The sequence below is a fragment of the Salmo trutta genome, chromosome 12 (genome assembly GCF_901001165.1).
Source record: "Salmo trutta chromosome 12, fSalTru1.1, whole genome shotgun sequence".
NCBI classification, from domain to species: domain Eukaryota; kingdom Metazoa; phylum Chordata; class Actinopteri; order Salmoniformes; family Salmonidae; genus Salmo; species Salmo trutta.
In genome coordinates, this window is record NC_042968.1 from 47,722,199 (window position 1) to 47,746,842 (window position 24,644).

General features: G+C 45.1%; 1 protein-coding gene across 1 annotated transcript in view; it reads left to right on the forward strand.

Annotated features, from left to right (window-relative positions):
- The window catches only part of LOC115203662 (pyruvate dehydrogenase phosphatase regulatory subunit, mitochondrial), a gene marked incomplete at its 3' end in the record, with an annotated part of 29,787 nt that overhangs the window by 1,403 nt on the left and 3,740 nt on the right, over nucleotides 1–24,644 (forward strand). Inside the window, 9 exon segments of the mRNA XM_029768568.1 lie at nucleotides 1,444–1,577; nucleotides 2,852–2,933; nucleotides 4,791–4,954; nucleotides 7,016–7,137; nucleotides 9,362–9,479; nucleotides 10,883–11,032; nucleotides 15,726–15,918; nucleotides 23,397–23,521; nucleotides 24,030–24,185. Of these exon segments, the coding sequence (XP_029624428.1) occupies nucleotides 1,444–1,577; nucleotides 2,852–2,933; nucleotides 4,791–4,954; nucleotides 7,016–7,137; nucleotides 9,362–9,479; nucleotides 10,883–11,032; nucleotides 15,726–15,918; nucleotides 23,397–23,521; nucleotides 24,030–24,185 (1,244 nt within the window).

The window sequence follows — 24,644 nt, forward strand, 5'->3', positions numbered from 1 at the left end:
GCATGTTTCCATAACACTTTATTTGTGGGTAGGAGGACAATATGACATTTTCATCAGTTCATTGTTTTACTGGGCTTGTCAGGTGATGGGAGACCAATACGGTAAAAGCGCAGACTAGCCTACGAAACCTTATTGATGATAACAATGGTAACTTCTAGGAAGCAGAAGGAAGCGTAGTCTTATGTCTCATTACTCACTCTGCTGTGTTGTGGTCCTCTGTCTGTGTGGTCCTCTGTCTGTGTGGTCCTCTGTCTGTGTTGTGGTCCTCTGTCTGTGTTGTGGTCCTCTGTCTGTGTTGTGGTCCTCTGTCTGTGTTGTGGTCCTCTGTCTGTGTTGTGGTCCTCTGTCTGTGTGGTCCTCTGCTGTGTCGTGGTCCTCTGTCTGTGTCGTGGTCCTCTGTCTGTGTCGTGGTCCTCTGTCTGTGTCGTGGTCCTCTGTCTGTGTCGTGGTCCTCTGTCTGTGTCGTGGTCCTCTGTCTGTGTTGTGGTCCTCTGTCTGTGTTGTGGTCCTCTGTCTGTGTTGTGGTCCTCTGTCTGTGTTGTGGTCCTCTGTCTGTGTTGTGGTCCTCTGTCTGTGTTGTGGTCCTCTGCTGTGTCGTGGTCCTCTGTCTGTGTTGTGGTCCTCTGTCTGTGTTGTGGTCCTCTGTCTGTGTTGTGGTCCTCTGTCTGTGTTGTGGTCCTCTGTCTGTGTTGTGGTCCTCTGCTGTGTTGTGGTCCTCTGTCTGTGTTGTGGTCCTCTGTCTGTGTTGTGGTCCTCTGTCTGTGTTAGACAGGGAGGAAAGTAGATGGCCGTTCTTACAGCTATGGGATCTACTATCTGTGTAATTGTGGATCATAGAATCCCTATGAATTATTGTGATCTCATGTGCATTATGCATGTTAGGCTGGGCGCTGGCACCACCAGCCTGGGCGCTGGGATCATCTGTGTGTGTGTGTTGTACCAGTGGTATTTAGTTGTGTGTATAAACTACATTTACCAGTGGTATTTAGTTGTTTGTATAAACTACATTTACCAGTGGTATTTAGTTGTGTGTATAAACTACATTTACCAGTGGTATTTAGTTGTGTGTATAAACTACATTTACCAGTGGTATTTAGTTGTGTGTGTATAAACTACATTTACCAGTGGTATTTAATTGTGTATATAAACTACATTTACCACCAGGCTGTGTGCTAGGCTAGGTGCTGTCCCTAACCATGTCCTCATCTCTCTGTGTGCTAGGCTAGGTGCTGTAGCTAACCATGTTGTCCTCATCTCTCTGTGTGCTAGGCTAGGTGCTGTCCCTAACCATGTCCTCATCTCTCTGTGTGCTAGGCTAGGTGCTGGCACCACCAGGCTGTGTGCTAGGCTAGGTGCTGTATCTAACCATGTTGTCCTCATCTCTCTGTGTGCTAGGCTAGGTGCTGTAGCTAACCATGTTGTCCTCATCTCTCTGTGTGCTAGGCTAGGTGCTGGCACCACCAGGCTGTGTGCTGGGGTCGTCAGCGTTGCCAAGCCCATCTCCATTGAGTGTAAAATGGCTGACTACTCCAACTCCCTGTATGAACACCTGGAGGAGGAGACTGGGGTCAAGACAGGTGGGATGGACTTCTACAGTAGGACTAGCCTGGTTTCTGCTCCATTTGTACTAACATGCCTACAGTAGGACTAGCCTGGTTTCTGCTCCATTTGTACTAACATGCCTACAGTATGACTATCCTGGTTTCTGCTCCATTTGTACTAACATGCCTACAGTATGACTATCCTGGTTTCTGCTCCATTTGTACTAACATGCCTACAGTAGGACTATCCTGGTTTCTGCTCCATTTGTACTAACATGCCTACAGTAGGACTAGCCTGGTTTCTGCTCCATTTGTACTAACATGCCTACAGTATGACTATCCTGGTTTCTGCTCCATTTGTACTAACATGCCTACAGTATGACTATCCTGGTTTCTGCTCCATTTGTACTAACATGCCTACAGTAGGACTAGCCTGGTTTCTGCTCCATTTGTACTAACATGCCTACAGTAGGACTATCCTGGTTTCTGCTCCATTTGTACTAACATGCCTACAGTAGGACTATCCTGGTTTCTGCTCCATTTGTACTAACATGCCTACAGTAGGACTATCCTGGTTTCTGCTCCATTTGTACTAACATGCCTACAGTAGGACTAGCCTGGTTTCTGCTCCATTTGTACTAACATGCCTACAGTAGGACTAGCCTGGTTTCTGCTCCATTTGTACTAACATGCCTACAGTAGGACTAGCCTGAGTTCCCTCTCTTCTTCTCACATGCTGTTTCCGTTTGTGTATAAACTGGATTTACCAGTGGTATTTAGTCGTGTGAAAAAACAGATTTACCAGTGGTATTTAGTCGTGTGAGAAAACAGATTTACCAGTGGTATTTAGTCGTGTGAAAAAACAGATTTACCAGTGGTATTTAGTCGTGTGAAAAAACAGATTTACCAGTGGTATTTAGTCGTGTGAAAAAACAGATTTACCAGTGGTATTTAGTCGTGTGAAAAAACAGATTTACCAGTGGTATTTAGTCGTGTGAAAAAAACAGATTTACCAGTGGTATTTAGTCGTGTGAAAAAACAGATTTACCAGTGGTATTTAGTCGTGTGAAAAAACAGATTTACCAGTGGTATTTAGTCGTGTGAAAAAACAGATTTACCAGTGGTATTTAGTCGTGTGAAAAAACAGATTTACCAGTGGTATTTAGTCGTGTGAAAAAACAGATTTACCTGTGGTATTTAGTTGTGTGCCAAAGCCAAGAGAGTATGGCAGGGCGTTGCCTTGTGTGGTTTAACATGAGATGACTCGTGACTTGGCAGTCCTGCTGTGTGTGTGTGTGTGTGTGTTCCAGGCTACGTGAGAACAGGCTCTCTATGCCTGGCCCAGAATCAGGACCGTTTCCTGTCCCTGAAACGTCTGGCATCCAGGCTGAAGTAAGTCCCTCCCTGACCGCCCTTCTCTTCCCTCCCCTCCCTGACCGCCCTTCTCTTCCCTCTCCTCCCTGACCGCCCTTCTCTTCCCTCCCCTCCCTGACCGCCCTTCTCTTCCCTCCCCTCCCTGACCGCCCTTCTCTTCCCTCCCCTCCCTGACCGCCCTTCTCTTCCCTCCCCTCCCTGACCGCCCTTCTCTTCCCTCCCCTCCCTGACCGCCCTTCTCTTCCCTCCCCTCCCTGACCGCCCTTCCCTCCCCTCCCTGACCGCCCTTCTCTTCCCTCCCCTCCCTGACCGCCCTTCTCTTCCCTCCCCTCCCTGACCGCCCTTCCCTCCCCTCCCTGACCGCCCTTCCCTCCCCTCCCTGACCGCCCTTCTCTTCCCTCCCTGACCGCCCTTCTCTCCTCTCCCTGACCGCCCTTCTCTTCCCTCCCCTCCCTGACCGCCCTTCTCTTCCCTCCCCTCCCTGACCGCCCTTCTCTCCTCCCCTCCCTGACCGCCCTGCTCTCCCCTCCCTGACCGCCCTTCTCTTCCCTCCCTGACCGCCCTTCTCTTCCCTCCCTGACCGTCCTTCTCTTCCCTCCCCTCCCTGACCGCCCTTCCCTCCCTGACCGCCCTTCCCTCCCCTCCCTGACCGCCCTTTCTCTTCCCCCCCTCCCTGACCGCCCTTCTCTTCCCTCCCCTCCTGACCGCCCTTCCCTCCCCTCCCCTGACCGCCCTTCCCTTCCCTCCCTGACCCGCCCTTCTCTCCTCTCCCTGACCGCCCTTCTCTTCCCGCCCTCTCCCTGACCGCCCTTCTCTTCCCTCCCCTCCCTGACCGCCCTTCTCTTCCCTCCCCTCCCTGACCGCCCTTCTCTTCCCTCCCCTCCCTGACCGCCCTTCTCTCCCCTCCCTGACCGCCCTTCTCTTCCCTCCCTGACCGCCCTTCTCTTCCCTCCCTGACCGTCCTTCTCTTCCCTCCCCTCCCTGACCGTCCTTCTCTTCCCTCCCCTCCCTGACCCGCCCTTCCCTCCCCTCCCTGACCGCCCTTCTCTTCCCTCCCTGACCGCCCTTCCCTCCCCTCCCTGACCGCCCTTCTCTTCCCTCCCCTCCCTGACCGCCCTTCTCTTCCCTCCCCTCCCTGACCGCCCTTCTCTTCCCTCCCCTCCCTGACCGCCCTTCTCTTCCCTCCCCTCCCTGACCGCCCTTCTCTTCCCTCCCCTCTCTGACCGCCCTTCTCTTCCCTCCCCTCCCTGACCGCCCTTCTCTTCCCTCCCCTCTCTGACCGCCCTTCCCTCCCCTCCCCTCCCTGACCGCCCTTCCCTCCCCTTCCTGACCCTGCCTCTCCTCTGATCCAGTAGGTCTCTCCCTGACCCTGCCTCTCTCTGGGACGTAGCTGAACTCCAGTTCTCTTAAGTCACTTGAATTATTGAACTATTTTTGTTGCTCATTACTGTTCATTGATCCTATCCAGCTCCACTGGCCTGCTGAATGTTTCTGGAAACCTCCATAACTCTCCTCCCTCTTCTCTCTCCCTCTCCTCTTCCCTCTCCTTCTCCTCTCTCTCCTCCTCTCTCTCTCTCCTCCTCCCTCTCTCTCTCTCTCCCTCTCCCTCTCCTCCTCTCCCTCTCATCCTCTCTCTCTCCTCCTTCCCCTCTCCCCCTCCTCCCTCCCCTCCTCCTCCTCCCTCCTCCTCCTCCCTCCCCTCCTCCCTCTCCTCCCTCTCCTCCTCCCTCTCTCCTCCTCCCTCCCCTCCTCCCTCTCCTCTCTCTCTCTCTCTCTCTCTCTCCTCTCCTCCTCTCTCCCCTTCTCCCTCTCCTCTCTCTCTCCTCCTCCCTCCCCTCCTCCCTCTCCTCCTCCCTCCCCTCCTCCCCCTCTCAGTGTGATGGGGATCCCCTGTAACGTGATCAAACCCAAAGAGGTGTCCAAGCTCCACCCCCTGGTGAATATTCATGACCTGGTGGGGGCTCTCCACCTACCGGGGGATGCCGTGGTGTCACCGCCTGACGTCAATCACGCCCTCGCCACGGCAGCGGCCGGACACGGTGAGACAGTAAAACCAACGATGGACTATTGTTTAAACTTGCAAACCTAAAAATTCCCAGGTTTTTCCAGAAATCCTGATTGGATGATTCCAGATTTCCTGCTTGTTCCGTCCTGATTCGGGGGAATTTTCCAACCGGGATTTCTGGGAGAAACTAAGAATTTTAGGAAAAATCATGCACATTTTTGCAAGCCTAACTGTAGTTAGGATGTAATGAAGGCAGAAAGCAAGGCTTCTGGAGGGAAGAGCCAAGGTGTGGCCTGCCAAGCAGAGTGAGTTAGTTAGTTCCCATGGGGCATCTCTTTGGCTAATTTGACATCCTGGTACTCCAGTCAATCTGCCGGGGAACTACACATAGTGTTTGTATTGTTTGATCACATTGTACCGTTCTACATGAATACATATACAGTTGAAGTCGGAAGTTTACATTCACTTAGGTTGGAGTCATTAAAACTCATTTTTTCAACCACTCGACAAATGTCTTGTTAACAAACTATAGTTTTGGCAAGTCGGTTAGGACATCTACTTTCTGCATGACACAAGTCATTTTTTCCAACAATTGTTTACAGACAGATTATTTCACTTATAATTCACTGTATCACAATTCCAGTGGGTCAGAAGTTTACATACACTAAGTTGACTGTGCCTTTAAACAGCTTGGAAAATTCCAGAAAATGATGTCATGGCTTTAGAAGCTTCTGATAGGCTAATTGATATAATTTGAGTCAATTGGAGGTGTACCTGTGGATGTATTTCAAGGCCTACCTTCAAACTCAGTACCTCTATGCTTGACATCATGCGGAAATCAAAAGAAATCAGGCAAGACCTCATAATTGTAGACCTCCACAAGTCTGGTTCATCCTTGGGAGCAATTTCCAAACGCCTGAAGGTACCACGTTCATCTGTACAAATAATAGTATGCAAGTATAAACACCATGGGACCACGCAGCCGTCATACCGCTCAGGAAGGAGACACGTTCTGTCTCCTAGAGATGAACGTCCTTTGGTGTGAAAACTGCAAATCAATCCCAGAACAACAGCAAAGGACCTTGTGAAGATGCTGGAGGAAACCGGTACAAAAGTATCTATATCCACAGTAAAACGAGTCCTATATCGACATAACCTGAAAGGCCGCTCAGCAAGGAAGAAGCCACTGCTCCAAAACCGCCATAAAAAAGCCAGACTACGGTTTGCAACTGCACATGGGGACAAAGATCGTACTTTTTGGAGAAATGTCCTCTGGTCTGATGAAACAAACAGAACTGTTTGGCCATAATGACCATCGATATGTTTGGAGGAAAAAGGGGGAGTCTTGCAAGCTGAAGAACACCATCCCAACCGTGAAGCACGGGGCTGGCAGCATCATGTTGTGGGGGTGCTTTGCTGCAGGAGGGACTGGTGCATTTCACAAAATAGATGGCATCATGAGGAATGAAAATGATGTGGATATATTGAAGCAACATCTCAAGACATCAGTCAGGAAGTTAAAGCTTGGTCGCAAATGGGTCTTCCAAATGTACAATGACCCCAAGCATACTTCCAAAGTTGTGGCAAAATGGCTGAAGGACAACAAAGTCAAGGTATTGGAGTGGCCATCACAAAGCCCTGACCGCAATCCTGTAGACAATTTGTGGGCAGAACTGTAAAAGCGTGTGTGAGCAAGGAGGCCTACAAACCTGACTCAGTTACACCAGCTCTGTCAGGAGGAATGGGAAAAAATTCACCCAACTTATTGTGGGAAGCTTGTGGAAGGCTACCCAAAACATTTGAACCAAGTTAAACAATTTAAAGGCAATGTTACCAAATACTAATTGAGTGTATGTAAACTTCTGACCCACTGGGAATGTGATGAAAGAAATAAAAGCTGAAATAAATCATTCTCTCTACTATTATTCTGACATTTAACATTCTTAAAATAAAGTGGTGATCCTAACTGATCTAAGACAGGGAATTTTTACTCGGATTAAATATCAGGAATTGTGAAAAACTGAGTTTAAATGTATTTGGTTAAGGTGTATGTAAACTTCCGACTTCGACCGTCTGCCCTGTTCTGATCCTCCAGGAGTGCAGATCCACGAGCGCACCACAGTTAACCACGTGATGATGGATAAGGGACATGTGACAGCAGTGGAGACGGACAGAGGAGCCATCGAGTGTGAATACTTTGTCAACTGTGCAGGACAGGTGAATCTCTACCCATTGTGTGTGTGTGACTGTGTATGTGTGTGACTATGTGTGTGTATGTGTGTGACTGTGTGTGTGTGTGACTGTGTGTGTGTGACAGACTGTGTCTGTGTGTGTGAGAGAGACTGTGTGTGTGTGAGAGAGAGAGAGAGACTGTAATTGACTTGGGGTCTCTCTCTCTCTCCACTAGTCTTTAGACAGTTAACACTGTGCTAGACAGCTCTCTTCAGCCTAACTGATCTATAAGGTTTCATAGTGCGTTATGAATTATAGAATGCATCCTATTTAGTGCACTAGAATAAGGAACCATTTGGGACACATACACGCTGTATATGAAGTGTTGTAACTAGCTGTCTCCTGAGGTTTATAAACTAAAGACTCTCTGGGTGTAGGAGCTGGACCAGACCAGTGTTGTAACTAGACTCTCTGGGTGTAGGAGCTGGACCAGGCCAGTGTTGTAACTACAGACTCTCTGGGTGTAGGAGCTGGACCAGACCAGTGTTGTAACTAAAGACTCTCTGGGTGTAGGAGCTGGACCAGACCAGTGTTGTAACTAGACTCTCTGGGTGTAGGAGCTGGACCAGGCCGGTGTTGTAACTACAGACTCTCTGGGTGTAGGAGCTGGACCAGACCAGTGTTGTAACTAAAGACTCTCTGGGTGTAGGAGCTGGACCAGACCAGTGTTGTAACTAAAGACTCTCTGGGTGTAGGAGCTGGACCAGACCAGTGTTGTAACTAAAGACTCTCTGGGTGTAGGAGCTGGACCAGACCAGTGTTGTAACTAAAGACTCTCTGGGTGTAGGAGCTGGACCAGACCAGTGTTGTAACTAAATACTCTCTGGGTGTAGGAGCTGGACCAGACCAGTGTTGTAACTACAGACTCTCTGGGTGTAGGAGCTGGACCAGGCCAGTGTTGTAACTAAAGACTCTCTGGGTGTAGGAGCTGGACCAGACCAGTGTTGTAACTAAAGACTCTCTGGGTGTAGGAGCTGGACCAGGCCAGTGTTGTAACTAAACTAAAGACTCTCTGGGTGTAGGAGCTGGACCAGACCAGTGTTGTAACTAAAGACTCTCTGGGTGTAGGAGCTGGACCAGACCAGTGTTGTAACTAAAGACTCTCTGGGTGTAGGAGCTGGACCAGACCAGTGTTGTAACTACAGACTCTCTGGGTGTAGGAGCTGGACCAGACCAGTGTTGTAACTAAAGACTCTCTGGGTGTAGGAGCTGGACCAGACCAGTGTTGTAACTAAAGACTCTCTGGGTGTAGGAGCTGGACCAGACCAGTGTTGTAACTAAAGACTCTCTGGGTGTAGGAGCTGGACCAGACCAGTGTTGTAACTAAAGACTCTCTGGGTGTAGGAGCTGGACCAGACCAGTGTTGTAACTACAGACTCTCTGGGTGTAGGAGCTGGACCAGGCCAGTGTTGTAACTAAAGACTCTCTGGGTGTAGGAGCTGGACCAGACCAGTGTTGTAACTAAACTAAAGACTCTCTGGGTGTAGGAGCTGGACCAGACCAGTGTTGTAACTAAAGACTCTCTGGGTGTAGGAGCTGGACCAGGCCAGTGTTGTAACTAAAGACTCTGGGTGTAAGAGCTGGACCAGACCAGTGTTGTAACTAAAGACTCTCTGGGTGTAGGAGCTGGACCAGACCAGTGTTGTAACTAAAGACTCTCTGGGTGTAGGAGCTGGACCAGGCCAGTGTTGTAACTAAAGACTCTCTGGGTGTAGGAGCTGGACCAGACCAGTGTTGTAACTAAAGACTCTCTGGGTGTAGGAGCTGGACCAGACCAGTGTTGTAACTAGACTCTCTGGGTGTAGGAGCTGGACCAGGCCAGTGTTGTAACTAAACTAAAGACTCTCTGGGTGTAGGAGCTGGACCAGACCAGTGTTGTAACTAAAGACTCTCTGGGTGTAGGAGCTGGACCAGACCAGTGTTGTAACTAAAGACTCTCTGGGTGTAGGAGCTGGACCAGACCAGTGTTGTAACTAAAGACTCTCTGGGTGTAGGAGCTGGACCAGACCAGTGTTGTAACTAGCTGTCATATCATAGGGGGGTTATGAATGCTATATGATGTGTTATAACTGTCCTATGTATGTTCCTCAGTGGGCATATGAGCTGGGCCAGGCCAGTGAGATCAAGGTGTCTGTTCCTCTAGTAGTGTTCATATCATAGGGGGGTTATGAATGCTATATTATGTGTTATAACTGTCCTATGTCCTCAGTGGGCGTATGAGCTGGGCCAGGCCAGTGAGACCAAGGTGTCTGTTCCTCTCCATGGATGTGAACACTTCTACCTCCTCTCCAAGCCTCTAGCAGAGCCTCTACAGCCAAGCACCCCAGGTGAGACTACCTCCTCTCCAAGCCTCTAAATTAATAGAACCAAAAGCTTACCTTGACTTGGTGTTGGAGAGTTCCAGTGTTGGATAGCCATAGCCAGCTTGCTAACATAGTATCTCTCTTTGTTTGAGTAGGCTAATCTAGCTAGCTGCATTCGCTAGCTGTGAACGTGAAAAAAAATACAGAAAAATATATTAAGCTTTCTCTCTCTTGCTTTTCCTTCATTTTTGAAGAAATTCATTTGAAAACTGTTCAACTATTGTCTGTCTCTCTTAAGTCAACTACTCACCACGTTTTATGCACTGCAGTGCTAGCTAGATGTAGCTTATGCATTCAGTACTAGATTCATTCTCTGATCCTTTGATTGGGTGGACAACATGTCAGGTCATGCTGCGAAAGCTCTGATAGGTTGGAGAACATCCTCTGGAAGTTGTCATAATTACTGTGTAAGTCTATGGAAGGGGGTGAGAACCACGAGCCTCCTAGGTTTTGTGTAGAAGTCAATGTGCCCAGAGGAGGACGGAAACTAGCTGTCCTCCGGCTACACCGTGGTGCTGTTGAGGCTACTGTAGACCTTCATTGCAAAACAGTGTTTTTTAATCAATGATTTGGTAACATACAAATATTTTTTGTATCTAAATGGGATAACTTTTTTAATTTTTATGAAATTCACTGAGGAGGATGGTCCTCCCCTTCCTCCTCTGAGGGCCCTCCACTGGCCTGAACTCTGTCCTGTCTGGTGGTCAGGGTGTGCTGTAATCAGGGCTCTAAAGTGTGACCAATAATGGTCGCATATGCAACAAAATATTTTTGCTGTGAAACCAGGAGTTTTATTTTGGGAGGACTGTGTGACTATATGAAGAAGAAAAAGAATCTCCCAACGAATTGTTTTAATGATAAGGCTTGGCTGTACACATGTGCTCCAGAAGCAGATAGAATTCAATAGAGGCTGTTTCTTTTATCAATTTAATTACATTTTCTGGTGTTCAACATTTCATTTATCCTCCCAACCATATCCATGTGGGGTCAGGGGTCAGACTGTGTTGTAACTGTGTATCTCTGTGTGTTCTCTCTCTAGTGGGGACAGATCCAACCATATCCATGTGGGGTCTGGGGTCAGACTGTGTTGTAACTGTGTATCTCTGTGTGTTCTCTCTCTCTAGGACAGATCCAACCATATCCATGTGGGGTCAGGGGTCAGGCTGTATTGTAACTGTTTATCTCTGTGTGTTCTCTCTCTCTAGGACAGATCCAACCATATCCATGTGGGGTCAGGGGTCAGACTGTGTTGTAACTGTGTATCTCTGTGTGTTCTCTCTCTCTAGGACAGATCCAACCATATCCATGTGGGGTCAGGGGTCAGGCTGTGTTGTAACTGTGTATCTCTGTGTGTTCTGTCTCTCTAGTGGTGATAGATATGGATGGGAGGATCTATGTGAGAGCGTGGCAGGGAGGGGTCCTGTCTGGAGGATTTGAGAAGAACCCTAAACCCATCTTCACAGAGGGCCGTAACCAGCTGGAGATACAGAACATGCAGGAGGACTGGGACCACTTCGGTGAGAGAAGGGGGCTGATTTATCTACAACGGAACCCTGTTCCGTTTACGTTGCCACGGCTACTGTAGAACATGGGAGTCCATTTAGCAGACGTTTTACCAACTGAGCCACACGTTCTAGAATGGGTTATACTGGTTATATACTGGTTATATACTGGTTATATACTGGTTATATACTGGTTATATACTGGTTATATACTGGTTATATACTGGTTATATACTGGTTATATACTGGTTATATACTGTGTTTATACTGGTTATATACTGGTTATATACTGTGTTTATACTGGTTATATACTGGTTATATACTGGTTATATACTGGTTATATACTGGTTATATACTGGTTATATACTGGTTATATACTGGTTATATACTGTGTTTATACTGGTTATATACTGGTTATATACTGGTTATATACTGGTTATATACTGTGTTTTTACTGGTTATATACTGTGTTTATACTGGTTATATACTGGTTATATACTGGTTATATACTGTGTTTATACTGTGTTTATACTGGTTATATACTGTGTTTATACTGGTTATATACTGGTTATATACTGTGTTTATACTGCTTATATACTGGTTATATACTGTGTTTATATTGTGTTTATACTGTGTTTATATACTGTGTGTATATACTGGTTATATATTGTGTTTATACTGGTTATATACTGTGTTTATATACTGTGTGTATATACTGGTTATATATTGTGTATATACCGGTTATATACTGGTTATATACTGTGTTATATATTGTGTTTATACTGGTTATATACTGTGTTTATACTGGTTATATACTGTGTTTATACTGGTTATATACTGTGTTTATACTGTGTTATATACTGTGTTTATACTGTGTTATATACTGGTTATATATTGTGTTTATACTGTGTTATATACTGGTTATATATTGTGTTTATACTGTGTTATATACTGGTTATATACTGTGTTTATACTGGTTATATACTGTGTTTATACTGGTTATATACTGGTTATATGCTGTGTTTATACTGGTTATATGCTGTGTTTATACTGTGTTTATTGTGTTTTATACTGGTTAAATACTGTGTTGTTATATACTGTGTTTATACTGGTTATATGCTGTGTTGTTATATACTGTGTTTATACTGGTTATATACTGTGTTTATACTGGTTATATACTGTGTTTATACTGTGTAATATACTGTGTTTATACTGGTTATATACTGTGTTTATAATGGTTATATACTGTGTTTATACTGTTATATACTGTGTTTATACCGGTTATATACTGTGTATATATTGTGTTATATACTGTGTTATATACTGTGTTATATATTGTGTTTATACTGGTTATATACTGTGTTATATACTGTTTATACTGGTTATATACTGGTTATATACTGTGTTATATACTGTTTATACTGGTTATATACTGTGTTTTTACTGTTTTACTGGGTTTATACTGGGTTTATACTGTGTTTATACTGGGTTTATACTGTGTTATATACTGTGTTTATACTGGTTATACTGTGTTTATACTGGTTATATACTGTGTTTATACTGGTTATATACTGGTTATATGCTGTGTTTATACTGGTTATATACTGTGTTTTTACTGGTTATATGCTGTGTTTATACTGGTTATATGCTGTGTTTATACTGGTTATATGCTGTGTTGTTATACTGTGTTTATACTGGTTATATACTGTGTTTATACTGGTTATATACTGTGTATATACTGTGTTTATACTGGTTATATACTGTGTTATATACTGTGTTTATACTGTGTTATATACTGTGTTTATAATGGTTATATACTGTGTTTATACTGTTATATACTGTGTTAAATATTGTGTTTATACTGGTTATATACTGTGTTATATACTGGTTATATACTGGTTATATACTGTGTTATATACTGTTTATACTGGTTATATACTGTGTTTTTACTGTTTTACTGGGTTTATACTGGGTTTATACTGTGTTTATACTGGGTTTATACTGTGTTATATACTGTGTTTATACTGGTTATACTGTGTTTATACTGGTTATATACTGTGTTTATACTGGTTATATACTGGTTATATGCTGTGTTTATACTGGTTATATACTGTGTTTTTACTGGTTATATGCTGTGTTTATACTGGTTATATGCTGTGTTTATACTGGTTATATGCTGTGTTGTTATATACTGTGTTTATACTGGTTATATACTGTGTTTATACTGGTTATATGCTGTGTTTATACTGGTTATATACTGTGTTTATACTGGTTATATACTGTGTTGTTATATACTGTGTTTATACTGGTTATATACTGTGTTTATACTGTGTTTATACTGGTTATATACTGTGTTTATACTGGTTATATACTGTGTTATATATTGTGTTTATACTGGTTATATATTGTGTTTATACTGGTTATATACTGTGTTTATACTGGTTAAATACTGTGTTATATACTGTGTTTATACTGGTTATATACTGGTTATATGCTGTGTTTATATATTGTGTATATACTGGTTATATACTGTGTTTATACTGGTTATATACTGTGTTTATACTGGTTATATACTGTGTTATATACTGTGTGTATATACTGGTTATATATTGTGTATATACCGGTTATATACTGGTTATATACTGTGTTATATATTGTGTTATATATTGTGTTTATACTGGTTATATACTGTGTTTATACTGGTTATATACTGTGTTTATACTGGTTATATACTGTGTTTATACTGTGTTATATACTGTGTTTATACTGTGTTATATACTGGTTATATATTGTGTTTATACTGTGTTATATACTGGTTATATATTGTGTTTATACTGTGTTATATACTGGTTATATACTGGTTATATGCTGTGTTTATACTGGTTATATGCTGTGTTTATACTGTGTTTATTGTGTTTTATACTGGTTAAATACTGTGTTGTTATATACTGTGTTTATACTGGTTATATGCTGTGTTGTTATATACTGTGTTTATACTGGTTATATACTGTGTTTATACTGGTTATATACTGTGTTTATACTGTGTAATATACTGTGTTTATACTGGTTATATACTGTGTTTATAATGGTTATATACTGTGTTTATACTGTTATATACTGTGTTTATACCGGTTATATACTGTGTATATATTGTGTTATATACTGTGTTATATACTGTGTTATATATTGTGTTTATACTGGTTATATACTGTGTTATATACTGTTTATACTGGTTATATACTGGTTATATACTGTGTTTTTACTGTTTTACTGGGTTTATACTGTGTTTATACTGTGTTTATACTGGGTTTATACTGTGTTTATACTGTGTTTATACTGGGTTTATACTGTGTTATATACTGTGTTTATACTGGTTATACTGTGTTTATACTGGTTATATACTGGTTATATGCTGTGTTTATACTGGTTATATACTGTGTTTTTACTGGTTATATGCTGTGTTTATACTGGTTATATGCTGTGTTTATACTGGTTATATGCTGTGTTGTTATACTGTGTTTATACTGGTTATATACTGTGTTTATACTGGTTATATACTGTGTTTATACTGTGTAATATACTGTGTTTATACTGGTTATATACTGTGTTATATACTGTGTTTATACTGTGTTATATACTGTGTTTATAATGGTTATATACTGTGTTTATACTGTTATATACTGTGTTAAATATTGTGTTTATACTGGTTATATACTGTGTTATATACTGGTTATACTGGTTATATACTGGTTATATACTGTGTTATATACTGTTTATACTGGTTATATACTGTGTTTTTACTGTTTTACTGGGTTTATACTGGGTTTATACTGTGTTTATACTGGGTTTATACTGTGTTATATACTGTGTTTGTACTGGTTATACTGTGTTTATACTGGTTATATACTGTGTTTATACTGGTTATATACTGGTTATATGCTGTGTTTATACTGGTTATATACTGTGTTTTTACTGGTTATATGCTGTGTTTATACTGGTTATATGCTGTGTTTATACTGGTTATATGCTGTGTTGTTATATACTGTGTTTATACTGGTTATATACTGTGTTTATACTGGTTATACGCTGTGTTTATACTGGTTATATACTGTGTTTATACTGGTTATATACTGTGTTGTTATATACTGTGTTTATACTGGTTATATACTGTGTTTATACTGGTTATATACTGTGTTTATACTGGTTATATACTGTGTTTATACTGGTTATATACTGTGTTATATATTGTGTTTATACTGGTTATATATTGTGTTTATACTGGTTATATACTGTGTTTATACTGGTTAAATACTGTGTTATATACTGTGTTTATACTGGTTATATACTGGTTATATGCTGTGTTTATATATTGTGTATATACTGGTTATATACTGTGTTTATACTGGTTATATACTGTGTTTATACTGGTTATATACTGTGTTATATACTGTGTTTATACTGGTTATATATTGTGTTTATACTGGTTATATACTGTGTTTATACTGGTTATATACTGTGTGTATACTGGTTATATACTGTGTTTATACTGGGTTTATACTGGTTATATACTGTGTTTATACTGGTTATATACTGTGTGTATACTGGTTTATACTGTGTGTTTATAAACCGTAGTAACTGACCGGTCCGTAGTAACTGACCGGTCCGTAGTATCTCATTCTAACACCCTTTCTCACCCTCCCCCCTGTAGAACCCATGCTGTCGTCCCTGTTGAGGAGGATGCCAGAGCTGGAGGTGTGTGAGATCCAGCAGCTGGTTAACTGTCCTGAGTCGTTCACCCCAGACATGCGCTGTCTGATGGGGGAGACACCGGGGGTGCACGGCTACTTCGTCCTGGCTGGAATGAACGCCTCCGGCCTGGCCTTCGCTGGCGGAGCAGGAAAGTAAGAACGACGGGACATTTACCAGTGTTGAAAGTGAGAACGACGGGACATTTCCAGTACACTTACTTTAGGGTTGTCATGATTTGGCATTATTCATACGTTTCATGACAAGCAAACAAAACATGAACATTTAAGGAGTGAATTGTACACGTAGTATCGTAGATATAGTATCTTACTATCATAGATGTAGTATTGTAGTATTGTATATGTAGTATCATATTATCGTAGACGTAGTATCATAGTATCGTAGACAGTATCGTACACGTAGTATCGTAGATATAGTATCTTACTATCATAGATGTAGTATCGTATATGTAGTATCGTAGTATTGTATATATAGTATCATAGTATTGTATATGTAGTATCATATTATCGTAGACTTCGTATCGTAGTACACGTAGCATAATAGATATCGTATTGTAGTATCGTAGCATAATAGATATAGTATTGTAGTATCGTAGCATAATAGATATAGTATTGTAGTATCGTAGCATAATAGATATAGTATTGTAGTATCGTAGCATAATAGATATAGTATTGTAGTATCGTAGTCGGGGCCTAAAATGAACACCCTCCACCTGCCAAATGCAGGTAGTTTTTTTCATTCCTAATGTTACAACCAACCTATTATTAGTCTGGTTCATGTTCTCCCCGTGGAACATGGAGTATTGTAGACGTAGCAATTTAGTATCGTAGAAGTATTATCGCGACTACCCTAATCTGGTTCACGTGGGAGTGGAATAATGTTTGATGATTGACGTCATACTTATCACTCCACTGTCCTGTCTGTTAGGTTACAGCTGTCCTGTCTGTTAGGGGTTACAACTGTCCTGTCTGTTAGGGTTAGAGGTTACAGTTGTCCTGTCTGTTAGGGGTTACAACTGTCCTGTCTGTTAGCGGTTAGAGGTTGCAGCTGTCCTGTCTGTTAGAGGTTACAGCTGTCCTGTCTGTTAGGTTACAACTGTCCTGTCTGTTAGGTTACAACTGTCCTGTCTGTTAGGAGTTACAACTGTCCTGTCTGTTAGGGTTAGAGGTTACAACTGTCCTGTCTGTTAGGGGTTACAACTGTCCTGTCTGTTAGGGGTTACAACTGTCCTGTCTGTTAGGGGTTACAACTGTCCTGTCTGTTAGAGGTTACAACTGTCCTGTCTGTTAGGGGTTACAACTGTCCTGTCTGTTAGGGGTTACAACTGTCCTGTCTGTTAGGGGTTACAACTGTCCTGTCTGTTAGGGGTTACAACTGTCCTGTCTGTTAGGGGTTACAACTGTCCTGTCTGTTAGGGGTTACAACTGTCCTGTCTGTTAGGGGTTACAACTGTCCTGTCTGTTAGGGTTAGAGGTTACAACTGTCCTGTCTGTTAGGGTTAGAGGTTACAACTGTCCTGTCTGTTAGGGGTTACAACTGTCCTGTCTGTTAGGGGTTACAACTATCCTGTCTGTTAGGGTTAGAGGTTACAACTGTCCTGTCTGTTAGGGGTTAGAGGTTACAACTGTCCTGTCCGTTAGAGGTTACAACTGTCCTGTCTGTTAGGGTTAGAGGTTACAACTGTCCTGTCTGTTAGAGGTTACAACTGTCCTGTCTGTTAGGGGTTACAACTGTCCTGTCTGTTAGGGGTTACAACTGTCCTGTCTGTTAGGGGTTACAACTGTCCTGTCTGTTAGGGGTTACAACTGTCCTGTCTGTTAGGGTTAGGGGTTACAACTGTCCTGTCTGTTAGGGTTAGAGGTTACAACTGTCCTGTCTGTTAGGGTTAGAGGTTACAACTGTCCTGTCTGTTAGGGTTAGAGGTTACAACTGTCCTGTCTGTTAGGGTTAGAGGTTACAACTGTCCTGTCTGTTAGGGGTTACAACTGTCCTGTCTGTTAGGGGTTACAACTATCCTGTCTGTTAGGGTTAGAGGTTACAACTGTCCTGTCTGTTAGGGGTTAGAGGTTACAACTGTCCTGTCTGTTAGAGGTTACAACTGTCCTGTCTGTTAGGGGTTAGAGGTTACAACTGTCCTGTCTGTTAGGGGTTACAACTGTCCTGTCTGTTAGGGTTAGAGGTTAGAACTGTCCTGTCTGTTACATTTACATTTAAGTCATTTTGTAAGTCTTATCCAGAGCGACTTACAAATTGGTGCATTCACCTTATGATATCCAGTGGAACAACCACTTTACAATAGTGCATCTAAATCTTTTGGGGGGGGGTTAGAAGGATTACTTTATCCTATCCCAGGTATTCCTTAAAGAGGTGGGGTTTCAGGTGTCTCCGGAAGGTGGTGATTGACTCCGCTGTCCTGGCGTCGTGAGGGAGCTTGTTCCACCATTGGGGTGCCAGAGCAGCGAACAGTTTTGACTGGGCTGAGCGGGAACTGTGCTTCCTCAGAGATAGGGAGGCGAGCAGGCCAGAGGTGGATGAACGCAGTGCCCTTGTTTGGGTGTAGGGCCTGATCAGAGCCTGAAGGTACGGAGGTGCCGTTCCCCTCACAGCTCCGTAGGCAAGCACCATGGACTTGTAGCGGATGCGAGCTTCAACTGGAAGCCAGTGGAGAGATCGGAGGAGCGGGGTGACGTGAGAGACCTTGGGAAGGTTGAACACCAGACGGGCTGCGGCGTTCTGGATGAGTTGTAGGGGTTTAATGGCACAGGCAGGGAGCCCAGCCAACAGCGAGTTGCAGTAATCCAGACGGGAGATGACAAGTGCCTGGACTAGGACCTGCGCCGCTTCCTGTGTGAGGCAGGGTCGTACTCTGCGAATGTTGTAGAGCATGAACCTACAGGATCGGGTCACCGCCTTGATGTTAGTGGAGAACGACAGGGTGTTGTCCAGGGTCACGCCAAGGTTCTTAGCACTCTGGGAGGAGGACACAAGGGAGTTGTCAACAGTGATGGTGAGATCATGGAACGGGCAGTCCTTCCCCGGGAGGAAGAGCAGCTCCATCTTGCCGAGGTTCAGCTTGAGGTGGTGAGCCGTCATCCACACTGATATGTCTGTCAGACATGCAGAGATGTGATTCGCCACCTGGTTATCAGAAGGGGGAAAGGAGAAGATTGTGTGTCGTCTGCGTAGCAATGATAGGAGAGACCATGGGAGGATATGACCGAGGCAAGTGACTTGGTGTATAGTGAGAATAGGAGAGGGCCTAGAACAGAGCCCTGGGGGACACCAGTGGTGAGAGCACGTGGTGCGGAGACAGATTCTCGCCACGCCACCTGGTAGGAGCGACCTGTCAGGTAGGACGCAATCCAAGCGTGGGCCGCGCCGGAGATGCCCAGCTCGGAGAGGGTGGAGAGGAGGATCTGATGGTTCACAGTATCAAAGGCAGCAGATAGGTCTAGAAGGATGAGAGCAGAGGAGAGAGAGTTAGCTTTAGCAGTGCGGAGAGCCTCCGTGACACAGAGAAGAGCAGTCTCAGTTGAATGCCCAGTCTTGAAACCTGACTGATTAGGATCAAGAAGGTCATTCTGAGAGAGAGAGCAGGAGAGCTGGCCAAGGACGGCACGTTCAAGAGTTTTGGAGAGAAAAGAAAGAAGAGATACTGGTCTGTAGTTGTTGACATCGGAGGGATCGAGTGTAGGTTTTTTCAGAAGGGGTGCAACTCTCGCTCTCTTGAAGACGGAAGGGACGTAGCCAGCGGTCAAGGATGAGTTGATGAGCGAGGTGAGGTAGGGGAGAAGGTCTCCGGAAATGGTCTGGAGAAGAGAGGAGGGGATAGGGTCAAGTGGGCAGGTTGTTGGGCGGCCGGCCGTCACAAGACGCGAGATTTCATCTGGAGAGAGAGGGGAGAAAGAGGTCAAAGCACAGGGTAGGGCAGTGTGAGCAGAACCAGTGGTGTCGTTTGACTTAGCAAACGAGGATCGGATGTCATCAACCTTCTTTTCAAAATGGTTGACGAAGTCATCCGCAGAGAGGGAGGAGGGGGGGGAGGGGGAGGAGGATTCAGGAGGGAGGAGAAGGTAGCAAAGAGCTTCCTAGGGTTAGAGGCAGATGCTTGGAATTTAGAGTGGTAGAAAGTGGCTTTAGCAGCAGAGACAGGAGAGGAAAATGTAGAGAGGAGGGCGTGAAAGGATGCCAGGTCCGCAGGGAGGCGAGTTTTCCTCCATTTCCGCTCGGCTGCCCGGAGACCTGTTCTGTGAGCTCGCAATGAGTCGTCGAGCCACGGAGCAGGAGGGGAGGACCGAGCCGGCCTGGAGGATAGGGGACAGAGAAAATCAAAGGATGCAGAAAGGGAGGAGAGGAGGGTTGAGGAGGCAGAATCAGGAGATAGGTTGGAGAAGGTTTGAGCAGAGGGAAGAGATGATAGGATGGAAGAGGAGAGAGTAGCGGGAGAGAGAGAGCGAAGGTTGGGACGGCGCAATACCATCCGAGTAGGGGCAGAGTGAGAAGTGTTGGATGAGAGCGAGAGGGAAAAGGATACAAGGTAGTGGTCGGAGATTTGGAGGGGAGTTGCAATGAGATTAGTGGAAGAACAGCATCTAGTAAAGATGAGGTCAAGCGTATTGCCTGCCTTGTGAGTAGGGGGGGAAGGTGAGAGGGTGAGGTCAAAAGAGGAGAGGAGTGGAAAGAAGGAGGCAGAGAGGAATGAGTCAAAGGTAGACGTGGGGAGGTTAAAGTCACCCAGAACTGTGAGAGGTGAGCCATCCTCAGGGAAGGAACTTATCAAGGCATCAAGCTCATTGATGAACTCTCCAAGGGAACCTGGAGGGCGATAAATGATAAGGATGTTAAGCTTGAAAGGGCTGGTAACTGTGACAGCATGGAATTCAAATGAGGAGATAGACAGATGGGTCAGGGGAGAAAGAGAGAATGTCCACTTGGGAGAGATGAGGATTCCAGTGCCACCACCCCGCTGGCTCGATGCTCTAGGGGTATGCGAGAACACGTAGGCAGACGAGGAGAGAGCAGTAGGAGTAGCAGTGTTATCTGTGGTAATCCATGTTTCCGTCAGCGCCAGGAAGTCTAGGGACTGGAGGGTAGCATAGGCTGAGATGAACTCAGCCTTGTTGGCCGCAGACCGGCAGTTCCAGAGGCTGCCGGAGACCTGGAACTCCACGTGGGTTGTGCGCGCTGGGACCACCAGGTTAGAGTGGCAGCGGCCATGCGGTGTGAAGCGTTTGTATGGCCTGTGCAGAGGGGAGAGAACAGGGATAGACAGACACATAGTTGACAAGCTACAGAAGAGGCTACGCTAATGCAAAGGAGATTGGAATGACAAGTGGACTACACGTCTCGAATGTTCAGAAAGTTAAGCTTACGTTGCGAAAATCTTATTGACTAAAATGACAAATGCTAGCTAACTAACACTAACACTACACTGATCAAGTCGTTCCGTTGTAATGTAATAGTTTCTACAGTGCTGCTAGTCGGTAGAGGTTGGCTATTATACAAAAGCAACTTTGTAGCTAGCTAACATAACACTAATCAAGACGTTCCTTTGTAATGTATTTAGTTTCTACAATGCTGCTCGTCGGTAATAGTTGGCTAGGTATGGAACAATGGCGTCGCGGGGGACGGAAATAGCTGGCTAGCTAACCTAGCTAACCTCGATAATTACTAAACTACACAATTATCAAGCTATGACAAAGACAGCTATGTAGCTAGGTAGCTAACACTGCACTAGTCAAATCGTTCCGTCGTAATGTATTAGTATCTACAGCGCTGTTAGGGTTAGAGGTTAAAACTGTCCTGTCTGTTAGGGTTAGAGGTTACAACTGTCCTGTCTGTTAGGGGTTACAACTGTCCTGTCTGTTAGGGGTTACAACTGTCCTGTCTGTTAGGGTTAGAGGTTACAACTGTCCTGTCTGTTAGAGGTTACAACTGTCCTGTCTGTTAGGGGTTACAACTGTCCTGTCTGTTAGAGGTTACAACTGTCCTGTCTGTTAGGGGTTACAACTGTCCTGTCCTGTCTGTTAGGGTTAGGGGTTACAACTGTCCTGTCTGTTAGGGTTAGAGGTTACAACTGTCCTGTCTGTTAGGGGTTACAACTGTCCTGTCTGTTAGGGGTTACAACTGTCCTGTCTGTTAGGGGTTACAACTGTCCTGTCTGTTAGGGTTAGAGGTTAAAACTGTCCTGTCTGTTAGGGTTAGAGGTTACAACTGTCCTGTCTGTTAGGGTTAGAGGTTACAACTGTCCTGTCTGTTAGGGGTTACAACTATCCTGTCTGTTAGGGTTAGAGGTTACAACTGTCCTGTCTGTTAGAGGTTACAACTGTCCTGTCTGTTAGGGGTTAGAGGTTACAACTGTCCTGTCTGTTAGAGGTTACAACTGTCCTGTCTGTTAGAGGTTACAACTGTCCTGTCTGTTAGGGGTTACAACTGTCCTGTCTGTTAGGGTTAGGGGTTACAACTGTCCTGTCTGTTAGGGTTAGAGGTTACAGCTGTCCTGACTGTTAGAGGTTACAACTGTCCTGTCTGTTAGGGGTTTCAACTGTTCTGTCTGTTAGGGGTTACAACTGTCCTGTCTGTTAGGGTTAGAGGTTACAACTGTCCTGTCTGTTAGGGGTTAGAGGTTACAACTGTCCTGTCTGTTAGGGGTTATAGGTTACAACTGTCCTGTCTGTTAGGGGTTAGGGGTTACAACTGTCCTGTCTGTTAGAGGTTACAACTGTCCTGTCTGTTAGGGGTTACAACTGTCCTGTCTGTTAGGGGTTACAACTGTCCTGTCTGTTAGAGGTTACAACTGTCCTGTCTGTTAGAGGTTACAACTGTCCTGTCTGTTAGGGGTTACAACTGTCCTGTCTGTTAGGGTTAGAGGTTACAACTGTCCTGTCTGTTAGGGGTTAGAGGTTACAACTGTCCTGTCTGTTAGGGGTTATAGGTTACAACTGTCCTGTCTGTTAGGGGTTAGGGGTTACAACTGTCCTGTCTGTTAGGGGTTACAACTGTCCTGTCTGTTAGGGGTTAGAAGAGGTTACAACTGTCCTGTCTGTTAGGGGTTAGAGGTTACAACTGTCCTGTCTGTTAGGGGTTAGGGGTTACAACTGTCCTGTCTGTTAGGGGTTACAACTGTCCTGTCTGTTAGGGGTTAGAGGTTACAACTGTCCTGTCTGTTAGGGGTTAGAGGTTACAACTGTCCTGTCTGTTAGGGGTTATAGGTTACAACTGTCCTGTCTGTTAGGGTTAGAGGTTACAACTGTCCTGTCTGTTAGGGGTTACAACTGTCCTGTCTGTTAGGGGTTAGAGGTTACAACTGTCCTGTCTGTTAGGGGTTAGAGGTTACAACTGTCCTGTCTGTTAGGGGTTAGAGGTTACAACTGTCCTGTCTGTTAGGGGTTAGAGGATACAACTGTCCTGTCTGTTAGGGGTTAGAGGATACAACTGTCCTGTCTGTTAGGGTTAGAGGTTACAACTGTCCTGTCTGTTAGGGGTTACAACTGTCCTGTCTGTTAGGGGTTACAACTGTCCTGTCTGTTAGAGGTTAGAGGTTACAGTTCAGGGGTTGGGGTATAGTGTTGTGCTAAATGAACTGGATCAAACCAGTGTTTTCTGTCTTCAGGTACCTGGCGGAGTGGATGACGTACGGTTACCCCATGGCTAACGTTTGGCCGCTGGACATCAAACGCTTCGGCAACCTTCAGAGCAGCCGGACCTTCCTCCGACACAGGGTCATGGAGGTCATGCGTGAGTCCTGACCAGAGCAATACACGCAATCACACTCCCTGTTTTAGTAATGCACGGACTGAATGCTCAACTTCCTGCTTCGCTCGTATGGGTACGCTCAAAATGGCCGCCAGTCCAGCCATTTACAGCAACATAGACTTGAATACAGAAGGCCATTCTAGTAATTGTATTTCTGTGATACTGACCACAGGTAGCGACCAGAGGAACAGAGGTAGAGACCAGGCTTGAATGATGACTCAGAGGGTTTTATGTTGTATTACATGTCTGACTGTCTGTCCCTCTCTCTCTGTGTCTGCCTGTCTGTCCCTCTCTCTGTCTGTCCCTCCCTCTCGGTGTCTGCCTGTCTGTCCCTCCCTCTCTCTCCGTGTCTGTCCCTCTCCCTCGCTATGTGTCTGTCCCTCCCTCTCGGTGTCTGCCTGTCTGTCCCTCCCTCTCTCTCCGTGTCTGTCCCTTTCCCTCTCTCTGTGTCTGTCCCTCCCTCTCTGTGTGTCTGTCTGTCCCTCCCCAGCCCTGCTGTATAACCTAAAGGTTCCTCGTTGGGACTTCCAGACGGGCCGTCAGCTGAGGACTTCTCCCCTGTACGACCGTCTGGACACACAGGGGGCCAGATGGATGGAGAAACACGGCTTTGAGAGGGCCAAGTACTTCATCCCTGCAGGGAAGGGTGAGGCGCCCCACACACACACACACACACTACACACACACCACCACACACACACTACACACACCACACACTACACACACTACACACACCACTACACGGCTTTGAGAGGGCCAAGTCCCTCATCCCTGCAGGGAAGGGTGAGGCTGACCACACACTACACACACACCCCACACCCACTACACACCACACACACCACACACACACTACACACCCCACACACACCACACACACCACAAATACCACACACCCCACACACACCACACACACACCACACACTACACACTACACACCCCACACCCACTACACACACCCCACACCCACTACACACACCACACACACCACACACACCACACACACACCACACACACCACACACCCCCACCCCATTGTCTGTCTGTCTAGTCTAGTTAACCGGTTATATCATCTGTTCTCAGACCTGCTGTCTCTCAGCACTGTGTTT